This window comes from Lichtheimia ornata (genome assembly GCF_029851405.1).
Source record: "Lichtheimia ornata isolate CBS 291.66 chromosome Unknown scaffold00029, whole genome shotgun sequence".
In the NCBI taxonomy this organism is placed as follows: Eukaryota; Fungi; Mucoromycota; class Mucoromycetes; order Mucorales; family Lichtheimiaceae; genus Lichtheimia; species Lichtheimia ornata.
In genome coordinates, this window is record NW_026695349.1 from 283,329 (window position 1) to 305,553 (window position 22,225).

Sequence of the window (22,225 nt, forward strand, 5' to 3'; positions counted from 1 at the left end):
CTTTCACACAAGGTGCTGTTGGCCAAGCCGAGCACATTGCGCTAATAAAAACCCCACGTTTCATTGTAAAGTTCGGAGATACAGGCACCTTTATGTTTGTAAGCGTGATGCTATAAGAAGAGTGGTGTTTGTTCATTGTCAAGTAGGTGGACCCTGGCAGAGCAAAAGATGCAGAGGGTCGTGTTGTGTAGCACAGCTACGTTTGCATGAATGGAAGGGTCAATGTATAATTACTTTATGGATCATCTAGGAACAGGCATGTATTGCTAGCTAACGGCCACTTTTATCCATTCATCATTGTTGCGAGATCCACTGCATGGGAACGATGCCCCTGCTCTAGACATTCATTTCCATGATTAAAGTAGGTTGATCCGAGCTGATTTGACTGAGCTGCGGTCAAAGAGAGATTACATCACTCTGGACATAAAGCACGCTCGATGTAGCTCAACCGATGTAATCTTGTGTGAGCGTAACTCAACCAAATCAGTTCGGATCAACCTACTTTAATCATGGAAATGAATGTCTAGAGCAGGAGCATCGTCCACCTACAATAGAATGCACAAAAGTTGGGAATGCACAAAAGTGGCTATTACCTGCCAATGTATGACATAAAAGTGAGGGTTGCGTACCTTTCATGCATTGTCCCTGAAGTCCTGACTTTTTAGCTGAGTTACCCAAAGAAGTCCTTCTGCATATTTGGCTCTCCAGGGTCTAGCTACTTGGCAATGAACAAAGACCACTTCTCATATAGCATCACGCTTACAAACATAAAGACGCATGTATCTCTAAACTTTACAATGAAACGTGGGGTTTTTATTAGAGCAATGTACTCGGCTTGGCCAACTGCACCTTGCGTGAAAGTTTCATGGACGAGATTCACAGATTCACAGCCGATTCACAGCCGATTCACACAACCCCGCAGCCAAATTTTGGCTGAGTCACAGCCCTGATTCACAAAAATATTAGGTAAAATGGAATGGAGACCCCCATTTTATCTAGATAATATGGAGTGAGTCACGCCACTGCGTCGGTGAAAGTGGTGCATTGCCATGGAAGTGCTTGTTGAAACCCGCCCATTAGATGACTAACACCTTCCTCTTTTTTACCCACGTTCGCATAATGTCTTAGCTCTTCTTTATATAAAAATCCTCTTTTTTACCCACGTTCGCATAATATCTTAGCTCTTCTCTATATAAAACGCAGCTTTACTTTGTGTCCCCTCCAAGTCCTCAGCTTTTACTTATTCAGTGTTTGTTGTAAGCATTGGGCCGAGTTGATCGAGATGAGACTTGTTGACGTGATATGACGTACCTGACATGCTTGCTTTAGTCCATGCCTCCCGCCACTCGTCATAGTCGCCGGTTACGTAATAGGGTCGACACTGCACCTTCATCGTCGTCATTGCCTTTTTCACAGCCGTCCCTATCCTCAATCGCAAATCCAAACATACACAGCACAACACCACCAACAACATCATCATCATCACCACCATCATCATCATCGCCGCCATCTTCATCATCAGTTACAAATTCACATCCACATCAAAATCCACGCCTTATCGTCACATCCCATGAAACACAGACCATTGAGAATAGTACACGGGAGAACCAAATTGTACTGGAAGCTCTTGCCAGTAAATACGCTATTCGACCCAAAGGCACAACACTTGTATATGCCCCTAAGCAAAAGTGGTATAAGGTTAGTGGTTTAGTGAACAATGGATACATGGAAATGGTTCAAGCTGAATTGAATGTGTGATTGATGATAGCAATGGTGCATGGAAAGAGATTACGAAGATGGTTACATTGTGACCGAAGGGAAGTTACTGCGTTTTCTGGACGAGTGTGTTATCCCTAAAGGCAATAGGAAGAAAAATTTACAACACGATGGCAGCCCTCATCCACTAAGTGATTCAACAATCGACCAATACATCAATGCAATTGTCGATCTTTACTCCAGCCAAGTCTCCAAACGCCAAAACATTCATCCTCATCCCCGTGGAACAGCGCTCAAACATTGGAAAAGAAGAAGGGCATATGAACAACGAGCGTTCAGGCGTAAGATGAAAGTGGATCGTGGCATTGGTGGCATCAACGATGGATACACGGGTGATGAGATGCTTAAGGTGGTCGACTACTTTTTGATTAATGGTGCGGAGCACGACCTTCGAGAACGCATGACTTTCCTTTTCAATCATTTACTCCTCCTTCGTGGTGAGGACACTCGAGCCTTAGAGCTGGCCGATATTTTTACTCTTGATTTTGACAATGAAGGACCCACGGAGTGTCCTGGGCTGGTGTTGCAATTCGATGCAGGAAAAACCAATCAAAAGCACATCAAACAATACGTTGCCGCTATTCGCCATAATAACGTCCGTACATGTGCCATCGGTGCACTTGCTATGTATTTTTTTCAACGATTTCAAAAGAACGGTGAGCCGTTCCCCAACTTTGAGAACAATAATTGGTTTGATATAAAAGTTTGCAAAGGACACAACCGCTTGAAAGAAATCAGTTACGACGCACAACGCACAGCCATCACCAACGCGTTCAATCATTGCCATATCCATAGTCGCCACAAAACACATGCTGGGAGAGGTTCAGGTGCAAGGTACGCTGAAGCATCAGGCGCAACGGAGGATCAAGTGAGGAAACATGGCCGCTGGCAGCAAGACTGCTTACAAAAGCACTATCTTACGGGTTTGCCGAAGCGAGTAATAAGGACAATGAACGGTTTCCCCGCTGACGGTCAACAATTCTATCTCAAACGTGCCTGTGTCTCTCCTAGTGAATCATTGCAACGAAAGATTTTCCCCGATGTTGAATACTGGTTGGATCGTGTGGAACGTGGTGATGGATGCCCGCAAACCATTTGCGCCCAAGGTTTTTTGATTTTGTTACAAAAGTTACGTTTGGTATTTCTTCAAGATGTTGTCATGTTGCGCACGTTTCCCGGTTTGCAGTGTTCGCCTCTTTTCACTCATCAACTATTTCACGATCCCGATTTTCTTGAATTCGAACAACAACTTCTCCATACATCATCCACTGAACAAGATCCCGAACAACTACAGCTACAAAGTGTGGTCCCTATAATCAACAACCAGCTGACATCGATGCATGCCAAGGTGGATGCTAACCAAGCCGCTCTTTTGAAAGAACTAAAAAAAATGAGTCAAGAGAATACAACAGCCCATTTGGAACAACGTACGTATATATATTATACTTCTGCTCTTTATTCGTATTACGTATTAATCACCCAGCAAAGAGATCAAGCATGTAATCAAGGGCATCTTTCGTGGGTTATCTGGTGAACAAAACTACGATCGAGTTGAGATGGATGTCGACGACAGCAGGGATATGGATGTCGACGACGACAACAGGAACACAACACATACACCACAAAATGATTCAAGCTATGTTCTTAGTCGCACCATAACTACGGTACACGAATTATGGAAAGAATGGGATGAAGGTTTGTACCGAGGCACCCCAGCAGTAAGAGATCTAGAAGAACGGTATCAGGCATCATGGCGAAGCAGTGTGAAAGGTAGACCTTGATTCATCGCAATGTCAATCACACAACATTGTGCCTAACACACGTGCTTTTTAGAACGAAAATTCTTCAGCAAAAGGAAGAAAATTATCGATACTATCTACCATATTCAACAAACAGAGCATGTTTCAATAACTGAAGCTGTGAATCGCCTGGAAGAACGACGAGGAAGTTGGAGCCTAGATCGATTATGGAAGGAACTAAGCAAGCAGCCTGGCCCTACCGAAAGATGATACATGCAGCAACAACCACCTTTTTTTGTACAGCGACCGTTTTTTGTATAGCATTGTGTATTGTAGCATCACCTCGTATCACACATCACTTGGCATTTCTTGTATATAAGTAACTATGTATTACCTTCATTAAATTCGTGTTTTACTATCAAAAAAAGTCATAATGGTCATTTCCATTGTTCATACCATCCATGATGTAGAATTTGTCGTGATACACGATATCATGTAACATGTACATAGGAATGGATAGGGGTATGGATAAGGGTATGGACAAGGGGGAGGAAGTGCATATTTTGCCACATTACACAATATTGTATCAGCCATGGGAAGACCATTTATGACCCTTTCTTTGTTGTCAAACACGAATTTAATAGTGATTGAGGTTACTTATATACATGAAAAGGCAAGTGATGTGTGATGTGAGTGATGTGATGCGATGTTACTATATGATACAAGATGAGAGGAGTGATATGGAATGTGGATCTTGCTATACAATGCTCGACATGTACAAAAAAAATCGTTGCTGTACGAAAAAAATGGTCGTTGTTGCATGAATTATCCAGCGGTACGGCATGGTTGCTTGGTATGCTCCTTCCATAATCGATCCAAATTCCCACTCCACGCCATTATTCAAAGCGATTCACAGCTTCCGCATAGAAACATACTCTTCTTGTTGAATCTTGTATATGGCATCGACGATCTTCTTCCGTTTAGTGAGCCTTTTCGCTCTAAAAAGCACGTGTGTTAGGCACAATGTTGTGTGATTGAAATTGCGATGGATCAAGACCTACCTTTGGTACTATCTCGCTATTTTGCATGATACTTCTTCTAGATCTTTCACTGCTGGTGTGCCTGTGTATAAACCATCATTCCATGCTCTCCATACTTCATGTGCTGAAAACATAAATCGAATCTTTGTGCTGTGTATGAGTTGCGTTCCTGCTGTAGTTATCGTCCATGTTCCTGCTGTCGCTATCATTCATGTCCTTGTTGTCGTTTTATCATCCATCTCGACTCGTTCATAGCTTTCTTCACCAGGCGACCCACGAAAGTTATCCCTGCTGACCACACGTTTGGGTTCTTTACCTGTTGATTAATACAGGCCACGAATAAAGGAAAGTATATATATACGTACTCTGTTCCAACGCCTGCCGTATTCACTTGGCTCATACTCTTCGATCCTTCCATCATCATCATAACCACTTGTCTGATATCAACCTTGACATGGATCGATGTAATTCGGGGTCGTGAAATAGATCATGATTGAATAGGCTCCAACACAGCAAACCGGTAAATGTGCGCAACATGACAGCCACTTGAAGAGATATCACACGTAACTCTTGTAACAAAAGCAAAAGCCTTGAGCGCAAATGACCTGGGATATCCATTACCAAATTCAACACGATCCAACCAGTATTCGACTTTGTGGCCATCAGCGGGGAAAATCGTTCATTGTCCTTATCACTCGTTTGGCAAACCATTCAAGCAGTGCTTTTGTGGAGAGTCCTTCTGCCATTGACCATGTTTCTTCATTTGATCATCCATTGCAGCCGAACATCCTGCATACATCGTTCTTCCATCCATTTCCATAAATCAGGTTTTGCACCATTAATCAAAAAGTAGTCGACCACCTCATCACCGTATATCCATCATTGATTCCACCAATGCCACGATCCACTTTCATCTTACGCCTGAGCGCTCGTTGTTCAAATGCCCTTCTTCTTTTCCAATGTTTGAGTGCTGTTCCATGGGGATGAGGATGAATGTTTTGGCGTTTGGAGACTTGGCTGGAGTAAAGATCGACAATTGCATTGATGTATTGGTCGATTGATGAATCACTTAGTGGATGAGGGCTGCCATCATGTTGTTGCGTTTTTGGATCAAAGAAGCGGTAGCTTTCCTTCGGCCACAATGTAACCATCTTCGTATTCTTCTTTCTATATTCATACACCAATGCTACGTATCATCACACGTTTAATTATCTTGAAACCACATCATTGTATCCATTACCCACTAACCTTAAACTGTTGTTGCTAAGGGGTACATACAAGTTCTGCACCTTTGGGCCGAATACCATGATTACTGGCAAAGAGATACTAGGACAATCGATACTCCTGGTCTCCTGGCATATAGCAGAGATGTGTATATGACTCTACCCTTGGATGTGGATGTGGATGTGGATTTGCAGTTGAAGACAAAGATGGCAACGAAAACAGCAGCAATGATGATGATGATGATGATGATGATGATGATGATGATGATGATGATTATGATTATGATGATGATGATGATGATGGTGATGGTGATGATGATGATGATGATGGTGGTGGTGGTGGTGGTGGTGTTGTGTTGTCTATGATTGGAGTTGCGGCAGAGGACAAGGGCGGCAGTGAAAAAGAGCAATCAATGGCGACGATATGAAGGTGTGGTGTTGACAATATTATGCGATCGACAACTAAACAATGGAAGGCATCGTCTAAAGCAAACAGTGTCAGGTACTCATGTCAATGTCTACGTGTCTCCATGCCAACGGCCCAACGCTTACGACAAAGACTAAAAGTGGAACATGATGGATGTATGACTTGGGAGATACAAAGAAAGTCAAGCTGCCGCCATGCTGCCGCCATGAGAAGACATTAGACCACAGGCATCGATGTGAAGTAGGTTTTTGTACAGAGGGAAGAGGTTAGAATGCGTGGAGCGGAGCGCTTACGCGCTCATTCAAGGCGAACAATGGATAATTTGCGTCGGGTCACGAATAAGCGGTGTGACCCGGTTCTGTGACCCAGCCAGCGGCCTCCCATTTATCTGTAAAGTTTCACGTTCAATCTCGCAAACAGCCCAAAAAATATTTTTTGGTCGTCGTCGTCGTCGTCGTCGAAGAGGTCGACCCCCAGATCCAGTTTGGCTGGTGGCGACATTGCGAAATCTGGGATTGGCAAGCTTGATCGTGAAACTTTCACGCAAGGTGCTGTTGGCCAAGCCGAGCACATTGCTCTAATAAAAAACCCACGTTTGATTGTAAAGTTTGGAGATACAGACACCTTTATGTTTTTACTATGCTATAAGGTATAGAGCTGTTTCCTCATAATGGATAGTGTGGAGAGCATCAAAGGCAAGGTGAAGAAGTGAGTGAAATGATACGTGGTGGTTACACACACTCGCATCTTTATCTCAGAACCTGATTCATGCATGACACCAAGCCAGGAGTTACTTGTGAAGGCGTCACTAATTTGTTGGTGCTGTATCAGTGAGTGCTCAAGATCTCATGATCTACATAAAAACTCTTCTCAACCCATCAATCTATAGCTCATCACCATTCCCAACAAACGTTTAGTACTCCTCTTTTCTCTTTGTGATCCTTGCAGATAGCGTGGATCTTGTCGCTTTATTCATTCCGCACATCTCTTCCCTCGATCACATCACCCTTTGGGTGTGTAGTACAACGTCAAATTTGAAGCTTATATGGATACCATGGCGGATAATCATCTTTCAGTGATACATCATGTATTAATATTGGTGAGGCGGAAGCAAGGCACATCCTTTAGTTTCGTAGTCTGAGAATTAATGCTAGCATTACATGTCGTCAATAGGATGATCATCTCTTTTCGTTGTTTGTATCTGAAGTTGGGCTTGATGTGAGGGATAAAGACTTGTGTGGATATGCCTTTGCGTAGGAGTATACAACACCAGCAATGAAGCCTACGCGAAAACGATTAGAAGACATTTCTATAATCTGCCTATTATCGGAGGTGCTTACCAATTAAGATGGCGGATACATTTCCAAAGGTTGCAGGATCACCAAAAAAGACGATTCCAGAGATGGCAATAGGAAGTTTGTTGAGTGAGCCAACCATGGAATACGTCGTCGATGAGGTTGTTCGAACGCACCAAGCTGAAGCATATGACATGCCAAATGCTGATGCACCTGAAAAAATCATTGCCCAAATGCGTGCCTGGCGCTGCTCATCAGGGCTATACATGTCATGTAAGGAATTAATACTTTACTTCTTGGGGACTATGTTGTTCCTTCTTGGCAGGTATACTTACAAGTTGACTTGGAAATTAGCCATTGACCAGTCTTCAAGGAGTAAGCTTGGGACAAGGAGCAAAGGGATAGATAAAAGGTTATTGTAGTATACGGTATCAAAATCCTTGAAATTGGTCAACTTAATACGCTTTCGCATGTACAGCACAAAGGATGCTGAAGAAAGGCAATTGAAGAGCATCCAAAAGTATCCAATCATTGGTACACCTGTGTATTCGCTGCGGTATACATCCATCATGGAGCTGATGGCTTCTGATACGTCGTTCCAACCCGCAATGACTGATGACAGCGTCTGTTATTATATACGTTAATGATTAAGGAGGTGAATTTTCATTACATTATACATACCATTAAGCTAAACGATGTCATCATCATGCCTGTGATGCTGCCACCAAACCAAAGTACTTCACCGTATGCAATCAATATAATAGTGAGATTCTTGAAAATGGTATACACAGGGATAGGAAGGAATTGCAATGCCTTGGAGCCTGTATAGATCATGGCCACAAGAAAGATGGTGATAGGGAACCATTTTTTGGCCTCTTCAGTGTTGTATGCACGAAATTTGATGAGATTGAGAAACTTGAAGGTTTGCAAAAGCACCACAGTGACAATGCTCTATGAAGAATTACGTTAGCAACCTATGATATATGCAATTGTATGGCCATGTACCTGAACGGTCAGCAAAAGAAACACCATATTAAAATCTCCACTGACAACGTATTTGTTGGTCACTGTCATGACAATGCTGGCAACACAATAGCTCAAAATGGGCAAGCTCGTTTGTACGACTGGAGGCAATTGGACATGCCGAGATGAGACAACTGCCGGTGATGCGTTTGTCATATCGGTAGACTGTTTTTCGGATATGTCAACAGCCAACAAACAAGCATCCTTTTTCTCCATGGATTGGGCCATCTACCGATGTCTTGAGTGAAAAAGGCCAAGGGATGAGTGAAAGTATGAGAGAGGAAGATAAAACCACCCTCTGCAGGAGATTAAATACACCAAGTGCAATGGCATGCATATAGCCTGATTTGGATTAAACCGGGAAATCTACCCAGTCTATCATGGAATGCATACATGTATCGATATGCCTCCTCCTCAGGCATCCTATGTATCACTGGGAATGCTGCTTAGTGCTGTCAACGCTAAAACTTTCATTGTTGATACGTGGGAAACAATGTCTCATGTGACCTCCAGCTTTTGTCATACATACTACACCTTTGTTATTGTGTACCTTTTCACTCCTTGCCATCGAATACATATATAAAAGCGATGGTAATGTGCTTGATCATATGATGGATAAATGAGTAGAGGATCTATGAAGGAAGGAATAGGCATAAGATCGATGACAAATGAAACGCGTTAGCTTTTACCCAGATAAGTATGAAATGTGGGGAAGGGCAACTGTGCTGAAGTAAGCAGAAATGGGAGGCTCAAGCTGAGGAGGGAGGAATCCTGCTGTTCCCCGCTTAAAGTGAAGGTTCCGCTCATTGAAGCAGCAAATGGTATCGATCCGCATTAGTAACCGCTATTCCCACTCAACCATATAAAAATGACAACCCCAGCTTTTTCAAGCGAGATCTCGATTTTCCCGCCTGTCTCAGTTTACATCTTTCTCTTCTTTTCATCAAAATGGTTGTCTACAAGTCTACGTTTCCACCTATCGATTTACCAAACGTCGATCTTTATACCTTCTTATTTGCACCCAATGAATACAATGCCCGCTTACCACACGATCGCAAAGTGGTTATTGACGGCCACACAGGCCGATCCTTAACATATTCCCAAGTTCGCGACCTCTCAGGACGTCTTGCCACTGGCTGGAAGGAGAAGGTTGGATTGAAAAAGGGTGATATTGTTGCAAGCTTTGCACCCAATCAATATGATCACATTGTTGTGTATCTATCATTGTTGGCAGCACAGGTCACTGTCACCCCTGGGTAAGCATATACACAGTGTCATTATGGAAAAACAATGAAACCGGAAGTTAATTTATTGTCTTTTACTATACTCAGCAATCCCAGCTATACCGAAGGTAAAACTCATTGACACGTTTATTCTATATACATCATTGTACTCACTACTACCGATATCAATTTAGCCGAATTCCTTCATCAAATCTCAAACTCGGGTGCCAAGGCATTGGTTACTGTACCTGCATTGCTTCCAGTATTGCTCAAGGTCTGTGCCAAGGTGGGCATTCCAAAGGAGCGCATCTTTTTGTATGGCGAAAATGATGCTCAAGGTATTCCCTCTGTCTACTCGTTGCTTGCCGACAAGCCTGTTGCCTTCCCCATCAAGGGCATCAATCCCAAAGAAGATGTTGCGTTCGTCTGCTACTCTAGTGGCACCACTGGTCTCGCTAAAGGTGTCATGCTTACCCATCGCAACTTTATCTCGCAAACCATGCTCTCCAATGCTGTCGGTGAAAAAGATAAGGCCGAAGACGATATCGTGCTTGGCTTCTTGCCTTTCTTCCACATTTTTGGTGAGTGCTTCAACCTCATTGTACGTCTTGTGGTATACAATGCTAATCGTACCATGTCGTAGGCTTAACGGTGCTATGTCTCAACGCATTCTACAAGCTGCAACCAGTGGTTGTCATGTCCAAGTTTGATTTGCAACTCTTCTGTGAGCTCATTCAAAAGTACAAGATCACGCTCGTTAGCATTGTGCCTCCTGTTGGTAAGTATGACGCATGACACGTGTTGGTTTCAAGAAGGTGCTGATGCATGGATGTATATCACAGCTGTCGCTTTGGCCAAGCATCCTTTGGTGACCAAGTATGACTTGAGCTCGGTACGCATCTTGGGTTGTGGTGCTGCACCTTTGGGCAAGGAACATATCGAGGCTTTGAAGTTGCGTATGCCTGCACAGTTGAAACAAGGTTATGGCATGACTGAAACTACCAGTGGTGTTATTTCTCAACAAGCTGATGGTGGTACTCCAGGTAAGAGATCTATACTCATCTAAAAAGGACATCATTATTGATTAGCATTGTTTCTATAGGCTCCATTGGTGTTATTTATCCTAACATTGAAGCCAAGATTGTGGATGTGGATTCTGGTAAAGGTAAACTTTCGTGATGGGATCATTGGGACGAAGCACGTAATCTAATCTTTTTACGGATATCATGATTAGAGCTTGGAGATAATCAAGAAGGTGAATTGTTGGTCCGTGGCCCTAGCATCATGAAGGGATACTTGAACAATGATGAAGCCAACGCCAAGACTTTTACTACTGACGGCTGGATGCGTACTGGTGATGTCTGCAAATTTGACAGCACAACCCAAGAATTCTACATTATGGATCGTCTTAAGGAGCTTATCAAGTACAAGGGCTTCCAAGTTGCTCCTGCTGGTAAGTCGGAAAGATTATGTTAGGAGTGAGCAATCAAACTCACGTTACTTTATTTCTAGAATTGGAAGCTTTGCTTTTGAGTATGCCTGAGGTTGCTGATGTATGTGTTATTGGCGTTTACGACTCTTCTCAAGCAACCGAGCTTCCTCGAGCATACATTGTTCCACAAGCCAACGTTAAAGCTGATGCAGCTCTTGCCAAAAAGATCAAGGACTTTGTTGCTTCTCAAGTGACCAACTATAAGCAATTGCGTGGTGGTGTGCACTTCTTGGAGCAGATTCCCAAGAGCACAAGTGGCAAGATCCTCCGACGACAAGTGAGAGATATGGCAAAGAAACAAGATGCTGCTGCTGCTCCTGTTCAAGCCAGATTGTAGATAGCGCAAGGAACAGTATATTATTATATACCTGCTAGTTACTTAGATATAGTTTCATATGCATTTTTTTCATCTTTATTAAAACAATGGACCCGCAGAGCGGTATAGAACCAACTTGAGTCGTCGTCGCTTATGACCGAGAGAGGGGCAGGTACAATAACGCGGAGCTCAGGGTAAAAGTTTGCAAAGCTGCAATAATGAAAACCACTATCCTTTTTGACACATCCATCCGCTTTTTTTTTTTTTACTCTTATCTACTTTTTCTTCTTTCTCGTATTCATCGTATTCGACATTGACTATGTCAAATGATGTTGACACCAAAACAGTAGTTCAAGACACATCCACAAACACCAAAACAACAAAAAGGAAACGACATGCACTTGTTAAAAGATTACATAATTTCATACCCCCATTCCCAGCATGGAAAAAGCCTGTCAAGCAAGCTATTGCATTGTTGATTGGTGTCATTATGACTCTCAGTGATCGTTGTCGAGAAGCAATAGGCCCGGGCTCACTTTTGTGCGCAATCGTTGTTATCTTTTATTTCCCTGCAAGGACATTTGGTGTTGTACTCGAAGTAAGTGCTATTTGATAATAAGCCAAGTCATTATGATGACCACCAACACTCGTTGTATCCATACCAGGATGTCATTTACGGTGCTCTTGGGGCCACAATAGCAGCTGCGTATACGATCTTGGGTACGTAGAGATTGTACGTCATAAGGATATTCCCACAATGATACTAACATGACGTCTTAGCAATGTTTTGTGCAAATCTCGCCCGAGATCCCACCGATCCAATAGCTGTTCAACCTGAATCCAGTGGCGTTTTGGCAATCTTCATGTTTGTTGGAGTATTTATCGTCAGCAACATTCGGCAGCGAATACCCAGAGGTTGGCAATAAACATACATTCCATCGAAAACAGCAACACTCACCAAAAGCAATAGCAACGTTTGCATGTATCAATGCGTCCATCATGTTTGCAGTAAGTGCAGCCCCGCTATTGTGAGATCTTCATCGTGTAACCAGGAACATGATGTCATAGTTTGTGTTGACCGATGCGTCCTCGATAAATGGATTCACCCCATCACTTGCGGTACATAGCCAGGCCCTCTTCGCAACATCATATGATACTAAACATACCTCTGTTAGTGGCAATTTCTCATTCCCATTTGTATCGGATCAGCCATTTGTGTTGCCGTAGCGATGCTAATATGGCCTGAAGACAGCATCACCAATTACATGAGTGTGCTGACAAAGGGATTGGAAGCGCATAATGCATTCTTCAAGGAGCACTCGGAGGCATTTCTTGGAATCTCGCCAATATCGTCATCATCTTATTCGCAAACAACGCCAACTTCCAGCTCGCTATCGGTTCTCCATGATCGATTGCAAAACAACACTTTGACGCTGATTGATTGCAAACGTGCAGTGCATCGTGATATACTCTTCTCGCGCGTCAATGGGCAGGATATTAGCAAGCTTACTCAATTGACAAAGACATTACAGAGTCCTTTGTATGGTATCGGTGTCAGCCATATTGTAAAGGATGACATTTGTAACAGCGAACCGGACCATGAAGTAGCCGTTTTCAAGGACACCATCCAAGAGATCAGTAACATGTTTGAGCCCCTTGCCGAAGCATGCTATGGTGCGACAGCCAACATCATTGAGAGATTGCATGAATTTCACGACACGAAGCCTCGTTCAACACTCAACAGCATTTTATGGCCATTCCCAAGACTCTTCATTTTTAAAAGACGGCAACAACATGACCTTGAAAAGGATGGCAAGGCGTCGTATTCATCCGTAGGACTTTCAAATATTCTTAATCAATGCAAAGACGTGGATTGGTGGCCAGTGGTTGCACCTCTTCAACAACACAGCGAACCTCTTTCATTGTACGCCGTTTCTTTTTATCGTCATCAGCTCAGCAATTACTGCCAACGTCTCATTAGCTTGCTGGAGTTTATTGAACATCTTGAAAGCACTCGAAAAAGTCGACGACTATGGATCCCTTCTCATAAAGCCATCAGAAAACGGTTCCAACAAACGCATCAGGATGTGAGCCACGATGGCACAGGTGGCATGAATGAAGAAACCTTGGTGACAGGTCTCTCGCTTGTACGCACCAACACTCGTATCGATGACAACGAGATTTCTTATGAACAACAACCACGAAGGCCTAGTACGCTATTATCGACAACGTCGCATAGCACTCCTCGTAAAACCACCATGTACTACCGCGACCCTGACGTTGATCCACCAACAACACGTATGCAACGCTTTTGGTTCAAGATGCATCTACTTTACTCGTGGCTACTTCAACCCCAAACGTTCTTTGCATTCAAAGCAGCTGGTGGTTGCTGTGTATTGGCAATCCCATTCTATCTCCCGTGGACAGTGGATTGGTATATGGAATGGCGTGGCAATTGGGCTCTTATCATTCTCCAAGTATGGGCATCATCATCCATGTCTGGTTTATTCTTTTTCAAGTATGTATACTAAGCTATTCTATGTCTTGAGCTGCTTATAACGTCGTATATGGATTAGTTCTCTGCTGCGTTTTGCTGGTACAGCATTTGGAGGCATCCTTGGTATGCTCGTATGGGAAATGACAAGAGCCAATCCGTATGGCATGGCGGTGGTCCTCTTCGTTGGCTTTGTGTTATTGTATCATGTTTTCGTCTCCAAGCCAATGTATCGTGTGGTGCCTATGTTAACTGCTGTTACGATGATGCTGGTAAGTGGGTTGTCATTGTGTAAAAGTACAAAGAAGTACTTGGCTAACAATCAACTCATTTAAGGTTGTTTTGTACTCCTACAACTTCAAAGTTGGTGTCTTTCAAGGGAATTGGCCAGTATACACCATCGCTGGAAAGGCAAGTGATTGATCTTCGATACCACAAAGGGGACTATTGGTAATAATACGAACATTGCTTCATTGTTTCTACAGCGTGTGCTGCTTGTTATTATTGGCTTAGTAGCTGCATCCATTATCACCATGTTTCCTGCTCCCATGACAGCTCGCGTGGAATTACGCAAACGGCTCGCTCAAACACTACGAAGTATCGGTGGCATGTACAGCATCCTAGCTTCTCAAATCCTTATTCCAGAGACAGCAACCATGACATCCACTGAAGAACAAGCCAAGGGATTACGTCGCCTAGCACTTGAACTCCAACGCCAGATTGCGGATGAACGCAGCTTTTTACAGTTATCCAGTTATGAGCCGCCATTACGTGGTCGATTCCCAAAGGAGAATTATGTGTCTGTTTTACAGCATGTTAGTACAATGGCAGACTTGGTTTATTTGATGGTAAGCGACGAGATGGTTGGGTTACTCAGGTGCATTCTCGGTGGACTAGTATGTAACCATGTAAACTTTAGGGCACTGCCACCAATGAAATGCAAGCTCATGTAAGGCAACAAATTGCAGAAGCAATGGCTGAACACCGAAGAGACTATGTAAGTAAAGGATCATGGACATCTTTATATTTCATTGTGTTGCTGAATCAGGGTCATCCACCTATTATAGGCAGCTTCAATTGTCACCATCATCAAACTACTTGCAACAACCCTATCCTCCAAAATGGCCCTTCCAGCTTATATGATTGCCCCGGAAGAAGCACGCGAGCGATACGCACGAGCTCTCAAGAATAGGATTACCATAAGGCCTGACAACATCAATCACCCATCTTTCTTTTGTTACAGTGCGTATGTTGTCACAAGCACTGCGTTTGTCCAAGAGCTTCAGAACTTGCTTGAGGTGGTCGAGAGACTTGTTGGCGTTGAAGATCCCCAAGAATGGCTTCGCATGCATATCCAATAGCCCCTTGTATTAATCTCTTATGTCTACACGCTTACAATTCCATCGCAATGGTTGTGGAAGATAATTGTATTAACAACTTTAATATCCTGTATAATAAATTATCTGATTTCCAAGGTACTCGATGCATACGTACACGTAAAACGAAGGATGGTGAGCACGTGGTATAAAAGACGGCATGTTTCATTCCAAACCCCACCTTGCAGCCAGCACACACGCACTGACCAACCCTAAATTTGACGATGTAAAGAAGAACATGCAATGAAATTCGACCTCCGTTCCTATTGACAACACGTGTTTCCACGTCAGGTTCATTCTTCATAGGAGACATCATGATGAGATTGGGAAGATGTTGCTTGCCGATATATCCACGGATGCACGGCAATAAGAAAGCTTTGTAGTAATTCGGGCGGTGTCGGCCCGCGGACATCATAGTACAGCAATACATGTATCACGCCGTTAAAATCATTCTTTCGTTTGTCATTGATATTGCTTGATGTTCTTTTTCGACAACTAGCAGTAACGATGGTAAGCAATTCGCCTATCTTCTGCATCTGCTGGTTCAATGTCTCTTGCAACCCAACTTGAGCTTATTATTGTAAAGGCTTTGTATTATGGTGCAGCTGTTATCCTTGTTAACTACGTAGGGAACCCTACCTGTTAGCATTGAGCGTAACGTATTGTGTCCACGTCCACAAATAGACAAGCTGTACACAACAAAGGGGCAAAGGGGCGGATGTTTTCATTGCAGCATCTCAGCGAATGCCCGCTAGTAGGGAGGTGGGCCTGATTCGAACCAACAATAAAACCTTTTAGACCTCGAAAAACATCGATGCGAGACTACTAAAGTCATCTTTATGGATTAACACGGGGATCAGCTTTGAGGTAGGGTGGTGAAAACGTTTGCTTGGAAAGTTATCCAAAAAAGTGAAAAACCATGCATGATCGGAGCTGGATCAAATTCGGGTGTACCGTTGACCCGCTCTTTTGATGGTGCAGTTTCAGCGGTTTGCAAGGTGCCGAGATCAAAAAGAGCAATTGTTTGCCCCACCACCAGCTATTCAACTTTCTCCTTTCCCTCTTTTTTCTTTTCACTTTTCTTTTACATCTTGCTAATACCTCTTGTCTATGCCTAAAGCTCTCGAAGCTCTCAAACCACCACCTTTTGAAAAATGGCGGAAGCCGATAAAGGCTGCCGTGGCCATGTTAATTGGGTGTATTATGACGTTCAGTGACCGCTGTCGAGAAGCAATCGGTTCTGCATCCCTGTTAGTCGCAATATCGGTCGTCTTTTACTTTCCATTCAAGACCGTTGGTGTTGTATTCGAGGTAAAAAGAATAAACAAGGATGAATGTACGCGTTGTCTTTTGCTCACAGAGCATGATTCATAATCAAAGGATGTGATTTTGGGCACATTTAGCGCGCTCGTTAGTACGGCATATTGCTGTTTAGGTTCGTGAGATCTGTGCGTGGAAGAACAAAAAGAACAATAGGCATGATGCTGATCTTTGACTTTTACAATAGGCATGTATGCAGCCAACCTTGCACGCGATCCCAACAATCCATCACCTGTACAACCTAAATCAAGTGGCATTCTCGTCGTTTTCCTATTCGTTGCCACCTTTTTTATGTCGTATATCCGTATCAAGATCCCAAGAGGTTAGCACGTTAGCTGAACCGAAATCAAAAAAATGCTGACATATCTTCGTTTCCCGCCATCGTGATTAGCCATGTTCCCGACAATCATTGCTTCTATTCTCGTTTGCGTGAGTGATCTTTGTGGAAGATGAGACAGCATGTTGGATATGCGAGCTCATGTTTTTGGGTTAGTTTGTTTTGACACAATCTTCGGTGATACCTGGTTTCCAGCCAGTCTTATTGGTGAGCTTTGACGTTCGAAAACAATGCAAACAATGCTAACTGATAAAATTTTAGTGGACGTTCCTTAAGCCTCTTGCACTTGGTGGTGGCATATGCGTTGCTGTATCAGCATTAATATGGCCAGATGATAGCATGTCCAATTACATGGCTATCCTCTCAAAGAATTTGAGCGGATTCAATGCTTTCTTTAAGGAGCATTCTGAAGGCTTTCTTTTACTCGAATCAACGCCTCGAGATTCTCAACCTACTGCTGATCCCACCCTTCCTACGATGAACAGCCGCCTACAAGATACCACCCTTATGCTAATTGATTGTAAAAGAGCTGTTCATCGAGATATCATCTTTTCTCGATTGAATGGAAAGGACGTGAGCAAATTGACACAACTTGTCAAAAATCTGCAAGCACCTCTTTATGGAATCGGACTTAGTCAAATATGCAGGAACAAGTTTTTGCGAAAGATTGATGATGAAAAAGAGACAGCCGTCTTGAATACAGCCATCCAAGATATACGTGATGCATGTGGTCAGCTGGCTGATACATGTAATGAAGCCCTCAAGGATTCCATCGATAGGTTACAGAGTTTCCATGGCAACACGAACCGTACAGCACTTAATTCCATGTTATGGCCATTCCCACGACTTTTTTGCAGCCAACGCCGCCAACGCCGCCCTAGCACAAAAGGAAAGGACGAGGAGTATACCGATATGCAAGGGCAGCAGCCACATGTTGATTCACAACAATTACGACAGCAGCTGGATCGATTGAAAAACCAAGCATGTGAAAGCACGGTTCGATTATACAACCTTCATCATGACAACATTGACAAACGCCATGTGGGCGGCATGCATGTGCTTTCTCTTTATCGTTACAATCTTTTCAAGTATGCCGAACGCCTTATCGAGCTGATTGAATTTATCGAGACAATTGAAGTAACACGCACACGTCGCCGATTATGGTTTCCTACGATCAAGGCTCTTAAAAAGTGGTTCCAGTCATCGTCGTCAAATAGCAGTGATCCAAATCTTGGTGCAGGACAAGCCTTTGATACGAATCAAATGGGTGGTGGGCTCGTGCGTATTCAAACCAAGGATGATGAAAACAATGACAGCAACCGCTTTGTCTCAAATGGCCGATCTAGCAAATTGTATCACCGCGATCCTGATTGCAATCCTCCCGAGACTACATTTCAGCGCATTTGCTACAAGCTATACATCATCAAACAATGGTTTTATGAAGCCGATACATTCTTCGCCTTTAAGACTGCAGCTGGTACGGTGCTTTTGGCATTGCCCATTTATCTCAAGGAAAGCGCAGCATGGTATGTCGAGTGGCATGGTCAGTGGGCTGACATCATTGCCATGTTATGGTTGATGCCTACAACGGGTGTCTTTTACTTCTCGGGTATCATGCGAGTCGTTGGCACTGTTGCAGGAGGTGTCTTGGCTATTGTCGTATGGGAGATCTCAAGGGGCAATCCTTACGGCCTTGGTGTGCTCATCTTTGTCATGGCAACATTCTTTTATTACATTTTGATCTATAAGCCGCTACTACGTACGCTTGCTATTATGACATTGATTACTATGGTGCTGGTAAGGACATTGGAATTGTATGGGATAGCAATGGTATTCATGTTTCATTTACATAGGTCGACATTTATGAGTACCAATATCAAATCCAAGGCATTGCTGATGCCAATCCAGTATGGACGATTGCTGGTATGCGTATGCTACTTGTCATCATTGGTATTGTAGCCGCCATTTTTATCATGATGATCCCTACCCAAGTCACCGGCAGAGTGGAGCTCCGTAAACGGCTTGCACAAACATTGCGAGATGTGGGGCGTATGTTTGGATTCATATCACGGCAATTCCTTGGAGCTGATCAACAAGAATACAATGACGACCAAATCAAACACATCCGTCGGCTGGTGCTTGATCTGCAAAGGCAAATATCGGATGAGCGTACCTTCCTTATGATGTCACGGTTCGAGCCTCCCCTTCGTGGCAAATTCCCTACCGCCAGCTATGGCATCGTTGTTGAAAAAGTCAGCACAATGGTCTTTTTGATATACAGCATGGTACGTAGTACATACATGCCATATAGCTAACAGGAAAGGGATCATTAATCGTTGACGGCATGTGTTTAGTGCTTTGCTCTTCGGGATATGGATCCGCAATGGCGTGAGAAGGTGGCGATAAGCAACACTGAAGAACGCAAAGTTTATGTAAGATTATCATTGACACGTGCTTTCAATCCAATCTCACCTTTATCTTGTTTTATAAGGTTGCATCGATATTGACAACCATCAAGCTGATTGCTACCACGCTAGCATCCAAGATGGCGCTTCCACCTTACATGGTACCTGCTACTCAGATAAGAGATCACTATGCCGATATCCTCTTTCGTACCATCCAAGTCAAACCCGAGGACTTGACGCATCCCTCTTTCCTTCCATACACATCCTACATTGTAGCACGTCATACCTTTGTGGATGAGCTGCAAGAATTACTTGAAGCAGTGCAAGATTTAGTTGGTGTTGAAGATCCTGATGAGTGGTTGCGTAGTTATTCGTAATATGATGCGCTGCTACTTTGTGATGGATACCAACCAATAGATATTGCGTGATGTCTTAAACATTCATCCCGATCCCCACACCTTGAAAACTGTGCAACGTGTAACTGCTGACATTCTTCTTTCCTTCCTCCTCCTTTCCTCTTTAATAATCCCAAATGAATTCCCTTCGCGCATTTGCTCGTGCCTATTCTACTGTTCAACCAGGTGTTCGCCCTGGCGTGAGTATTGTCTTGTTTTATTGTCGCGATTGCGTTTAAAAAAGTACATGCATTGACCGTTGCTGCATATTTAAAGATTACTAAAGGCTTTGTTGGTGCTATTGGAAACACTCCTCTTGTAAGTGGGATATCATTTTGAGGTGCAACACTATATGCAGTGAGCTGATAAGCAATGATAGATTCGTTTGAATCGTTTAAGCGAGGAAACTGGATCCGAGATTTTGGCCAAGGCCGAGTTCATGAACCCTGGTGGTTCCGTCAAAGATCGTGCTGCTTTGTATGTGGTGAAGGATGCTGAGGAACGTGGATTGATCAAGCCTGGTGGTACTGTTGTGGAAGGCACTGCTGGTAACACTGGTATTGGTTTGGCTCATGTGTGCCGTGCTAAAGGCTACAAGTGCGTGATCTACATGCCAAACACCCAGGTAAGGAAGATAAGGATGAAGATGAAAGTAGAGGATAAAGTATCTCATGCATGGCTTTTTATCTTTTAGTCTCAAGAAAAGATTGACTTGTTGCGTATGCTTGGTGCTGAAGTGCATCCTGTTCCTGCTGTTGCTTTTGATAACCCTCAAAATTACAACCATCAAGCCCGTCGACATGCTGAAGAACTCGACAACGCTGTGTGGACCAACCAATTCGACAACACTGCCAACCGACGTGCTCACATTGAAACCACTGGACCCGAGATTTGGGCACAAACAGAAGGACTTGTTGATGGCTTTACTTGTGCTACTGGTACTGGTGGCACTTTTGCTGGCACTGCTCGTTACCTCAAGACCCAAAACCCTAACATCAAGGCCTACGTTGCCGATCCTCCTGGATCTGTGCTTCACAGCTACTTCCAAAGTGGTGGCAAGCTTATGGATCGTGCTGGTGGTTCCATCACTGAAGGTATTGGCCAGGGTCGTATCACCGACAATATGGCACAGGATGTTGGTATTGTTGATGGTTCTTTCAATGTCCCTGATGAGGAATCCATTGCCATGCTCTATCGTTTGTTGGATGAGGAGGGTATCTATCTTGGTGCCAGCTCTGCATTGAACGTTGTTGCTGCTGTCAAACTCGCCAAGGAGCTTGGTACTGGTAAGTGGGATAAAGGCCAAAGAAGAAGCGTGAGAAAATGTGTTGCTGACACCTTTATAGGCAAGCGTATTGTCACTATCATGGCTGATGGTGCTTATAGATACCAATCGCGTCTTTTCAGCCGTCAATGGCTCGAGAGCAAGAACCTTGAAAAGGCCATCCCTGATCACTTGCAAAAGTACATTGTTCTCCCTTAGATTGCTAGATTCCAGAAATGTGATAATAGATAAAAAAGCAACTTGTGTATATCATTCGATTTGTATAATTTTCTCCCAAGTATACTTTATTGTGGGTATGTCACGATTTGGATCGAGAGAAGTAATATCAAGGGACTAGCCGCTGGGATTGGTTAGCTTAACACTACCTATGCAGTAATGATTTTACCCCTTTACGCAAACACGCTAGGACTCCATAGAATCCATCTTTAGAGGACCTGCCATCTTTTGTCATCCAAGTCTTTATCATAAGAGATTGCATCTGTAATAAGCTGCCCTGGAACACCGTTCACGACAGCGAGAATATCAGGTCATGAACAGCAGCATGTCCTATCTAATTTGCTATACATATAAATGATGAGCTAATATCCGTTCTTGTAGCTAGACCCTATAGAGCCGGAGATACAGAGGGACCTCTTTGTGTAACACAGCTGTTTTGCAGGATTGGAAGGGTCGATGTATGATACTTTATGCATCATTTAGTAATACTTAAACATTGCAAGTTAACTGGCACTTCTTCCCGATCACCTTTGTTGCCTAATCCAATGCATACGAACGATTCCTCTACTCCAGCCCATCATCTCCATCATTTAACTTTCATGATCCAAGAGGATTTGACTGAAAAACGCTCAAACACAGAAGTATCGCCCAATATGAGAAAAATCATTTTGCAAAGTTATTTGTAAACTGCCACTTGATAGCCCATTCCTCCCATTCACCTTTGTTGCCTAATCCAATGCATACGAACGATTCCTCTACTCCAGCCCATCATCCCCCTCCTTCAACTTCCATGATCCAAGAGGATTTGATTGAGCAACGCTTGTACAAAGAAGTATCATTCAA

At 43.4% G+C, this 22,225-nt stretch overlaps 6 protein-coding genes across 6 annotated transcripts; 5 read left to right on the forward strand and 1 right to left on the reverse strand.

The window, feature by feature from the left end:
- Positions 1-1,332: 1,332 nt before the first annotated feature.
- Positions 1,333-3,785, forward strand: O0I10_006588 (uncharacterized protein; the record flags this gene model as incomplete). The annotated part of the gene is made up of 4 exons (XM_058486615.1): positions 1,333-1,698; positions 1,769-3,203; positions 3,265-3,546; positions 3,610-3,785. 4 exons carry the CDS (start codon positions 1,333-1,335, stop codon positions 3,783-3,785), a joined length of 2,259 nt encoding a protein of 752 aa, XP_058342686.1.
- A 3,598-nt stretch (positions 3,786-7,383) lies between these two features.
- Positions 7,384-8,739, reverse strand: O0I10_006589 (uncharacterized protein; the record flags this gene model as incomplete). The annotated part of the gene is made up of 5 exons (XM_058486616.1): positions 7,384-7,487; positions 7,546-7,760; positions 7,836-8,125; positions 8,182-8,451; positions 8,506-8,739. The coding sequence occupies 5 exons, from the start codon at positions 8,737-8,739 to the stop codon at positions 7,384-7,386; spliced, it is 1,113 nt and encodes a 370-aa protein (XP_058342687.1).
- A 732-nt stretch (positions 8,740-9,471) lies between these two features.
- O0I10_006590 (uncharacterized protein) lies at positions 9,472-11,575 on the forward strand (the record flags this gene model as incomplete). Its single annotated transcript, XM_058486617.1, has 8 exons — positions 9,472-9,779; positions 9,855-9,874; positions 9,941-10,327; positions 10,390-10,524; positions 10,589-10,789; positions 10,849-10,911; positions 10,981-11,199; positions 11,259-11,575. 8 exons carry the CDS (start codon positions 9,472-9,474, stop codon positions 11,573-11,575), a joined length of 1,650 nt encoding a protein of 549 aa, XP_058342688.1.
- A 298-nt stretch (positions 11,576-11,873) lies between these two features.
- Positions 11,874-15,409, forward strand: O0I10_006591 (uncharacterized protein; the record flags this gene model as incomplete). The annotated part of the gene is made up of 11 exons (XM_058486618.1): positions 11,874-12,152; positions 12,220-12,274; positions 12,335-12,469; positions 12,525-12,562; positions 12,623-12,673; positions 12,730-14,072; positions 14,131-14,320; positions 14,385-14,459; positions 14,534-14,896; positions 14,968-15,045; positions 15,116-15,409. 11 exons carry the CDS (start codon positions 11,874-11,876, stop codon positions 15,407-15,409), a joined length of 2,901 nt encoding a protein of 966 aa, XP_058342689.1.
- A 1,125-nt stretch (positions 15,410-16,534) lies between these two features.
- On the forward strand, positions 16,535-19,863 carry O0I10_006592 (uncharacterized protein; the record flags this gene model as incomplete). Its single annotated transcript, XM_058486619.1, has 9 exons — positions 16,535-16,735; positions 16,805-16,859; positions 16,932-17,066; positions 17,136-17,173; positions 17,238-17,288; positions 17,343-18,878; positions 18,935-19,366; positions 19,436-19,513; positions 19,573-19,863. The coding sequence occupies 9 exons, from the start codon at positions 16,535-16,537 to the stop codon at positions 19,861-19,863; spliced, it is 2,817 nt and encodes a 938-aa protein (XP_058342690.1).
- A 155-nt stretch (positions 19,864-20,018) lies between these two features.
- Positions 20,019-21,364, forward strand: O0I10_006593 (cysteine synthase; the record flags this gene model as incomplete). The annotated part of the gene is made up of 5 exons (XM_058486620.1): positions 20,019-20,081; positions 20,158-20,199; positions 20,261-20,506; positions 20,576-21,167; positions 21,228-21,364. 5 exons carry the CDS (start codon positions 20,019-20,021, stop codon positions 21,362-21,364), a joined length of 1,080 nt encoding a protein of 359 aa, XP_058342691.1.
- Between the last annotated feature and the right edge of the window lie 861 nt (positions 21,365-22,225).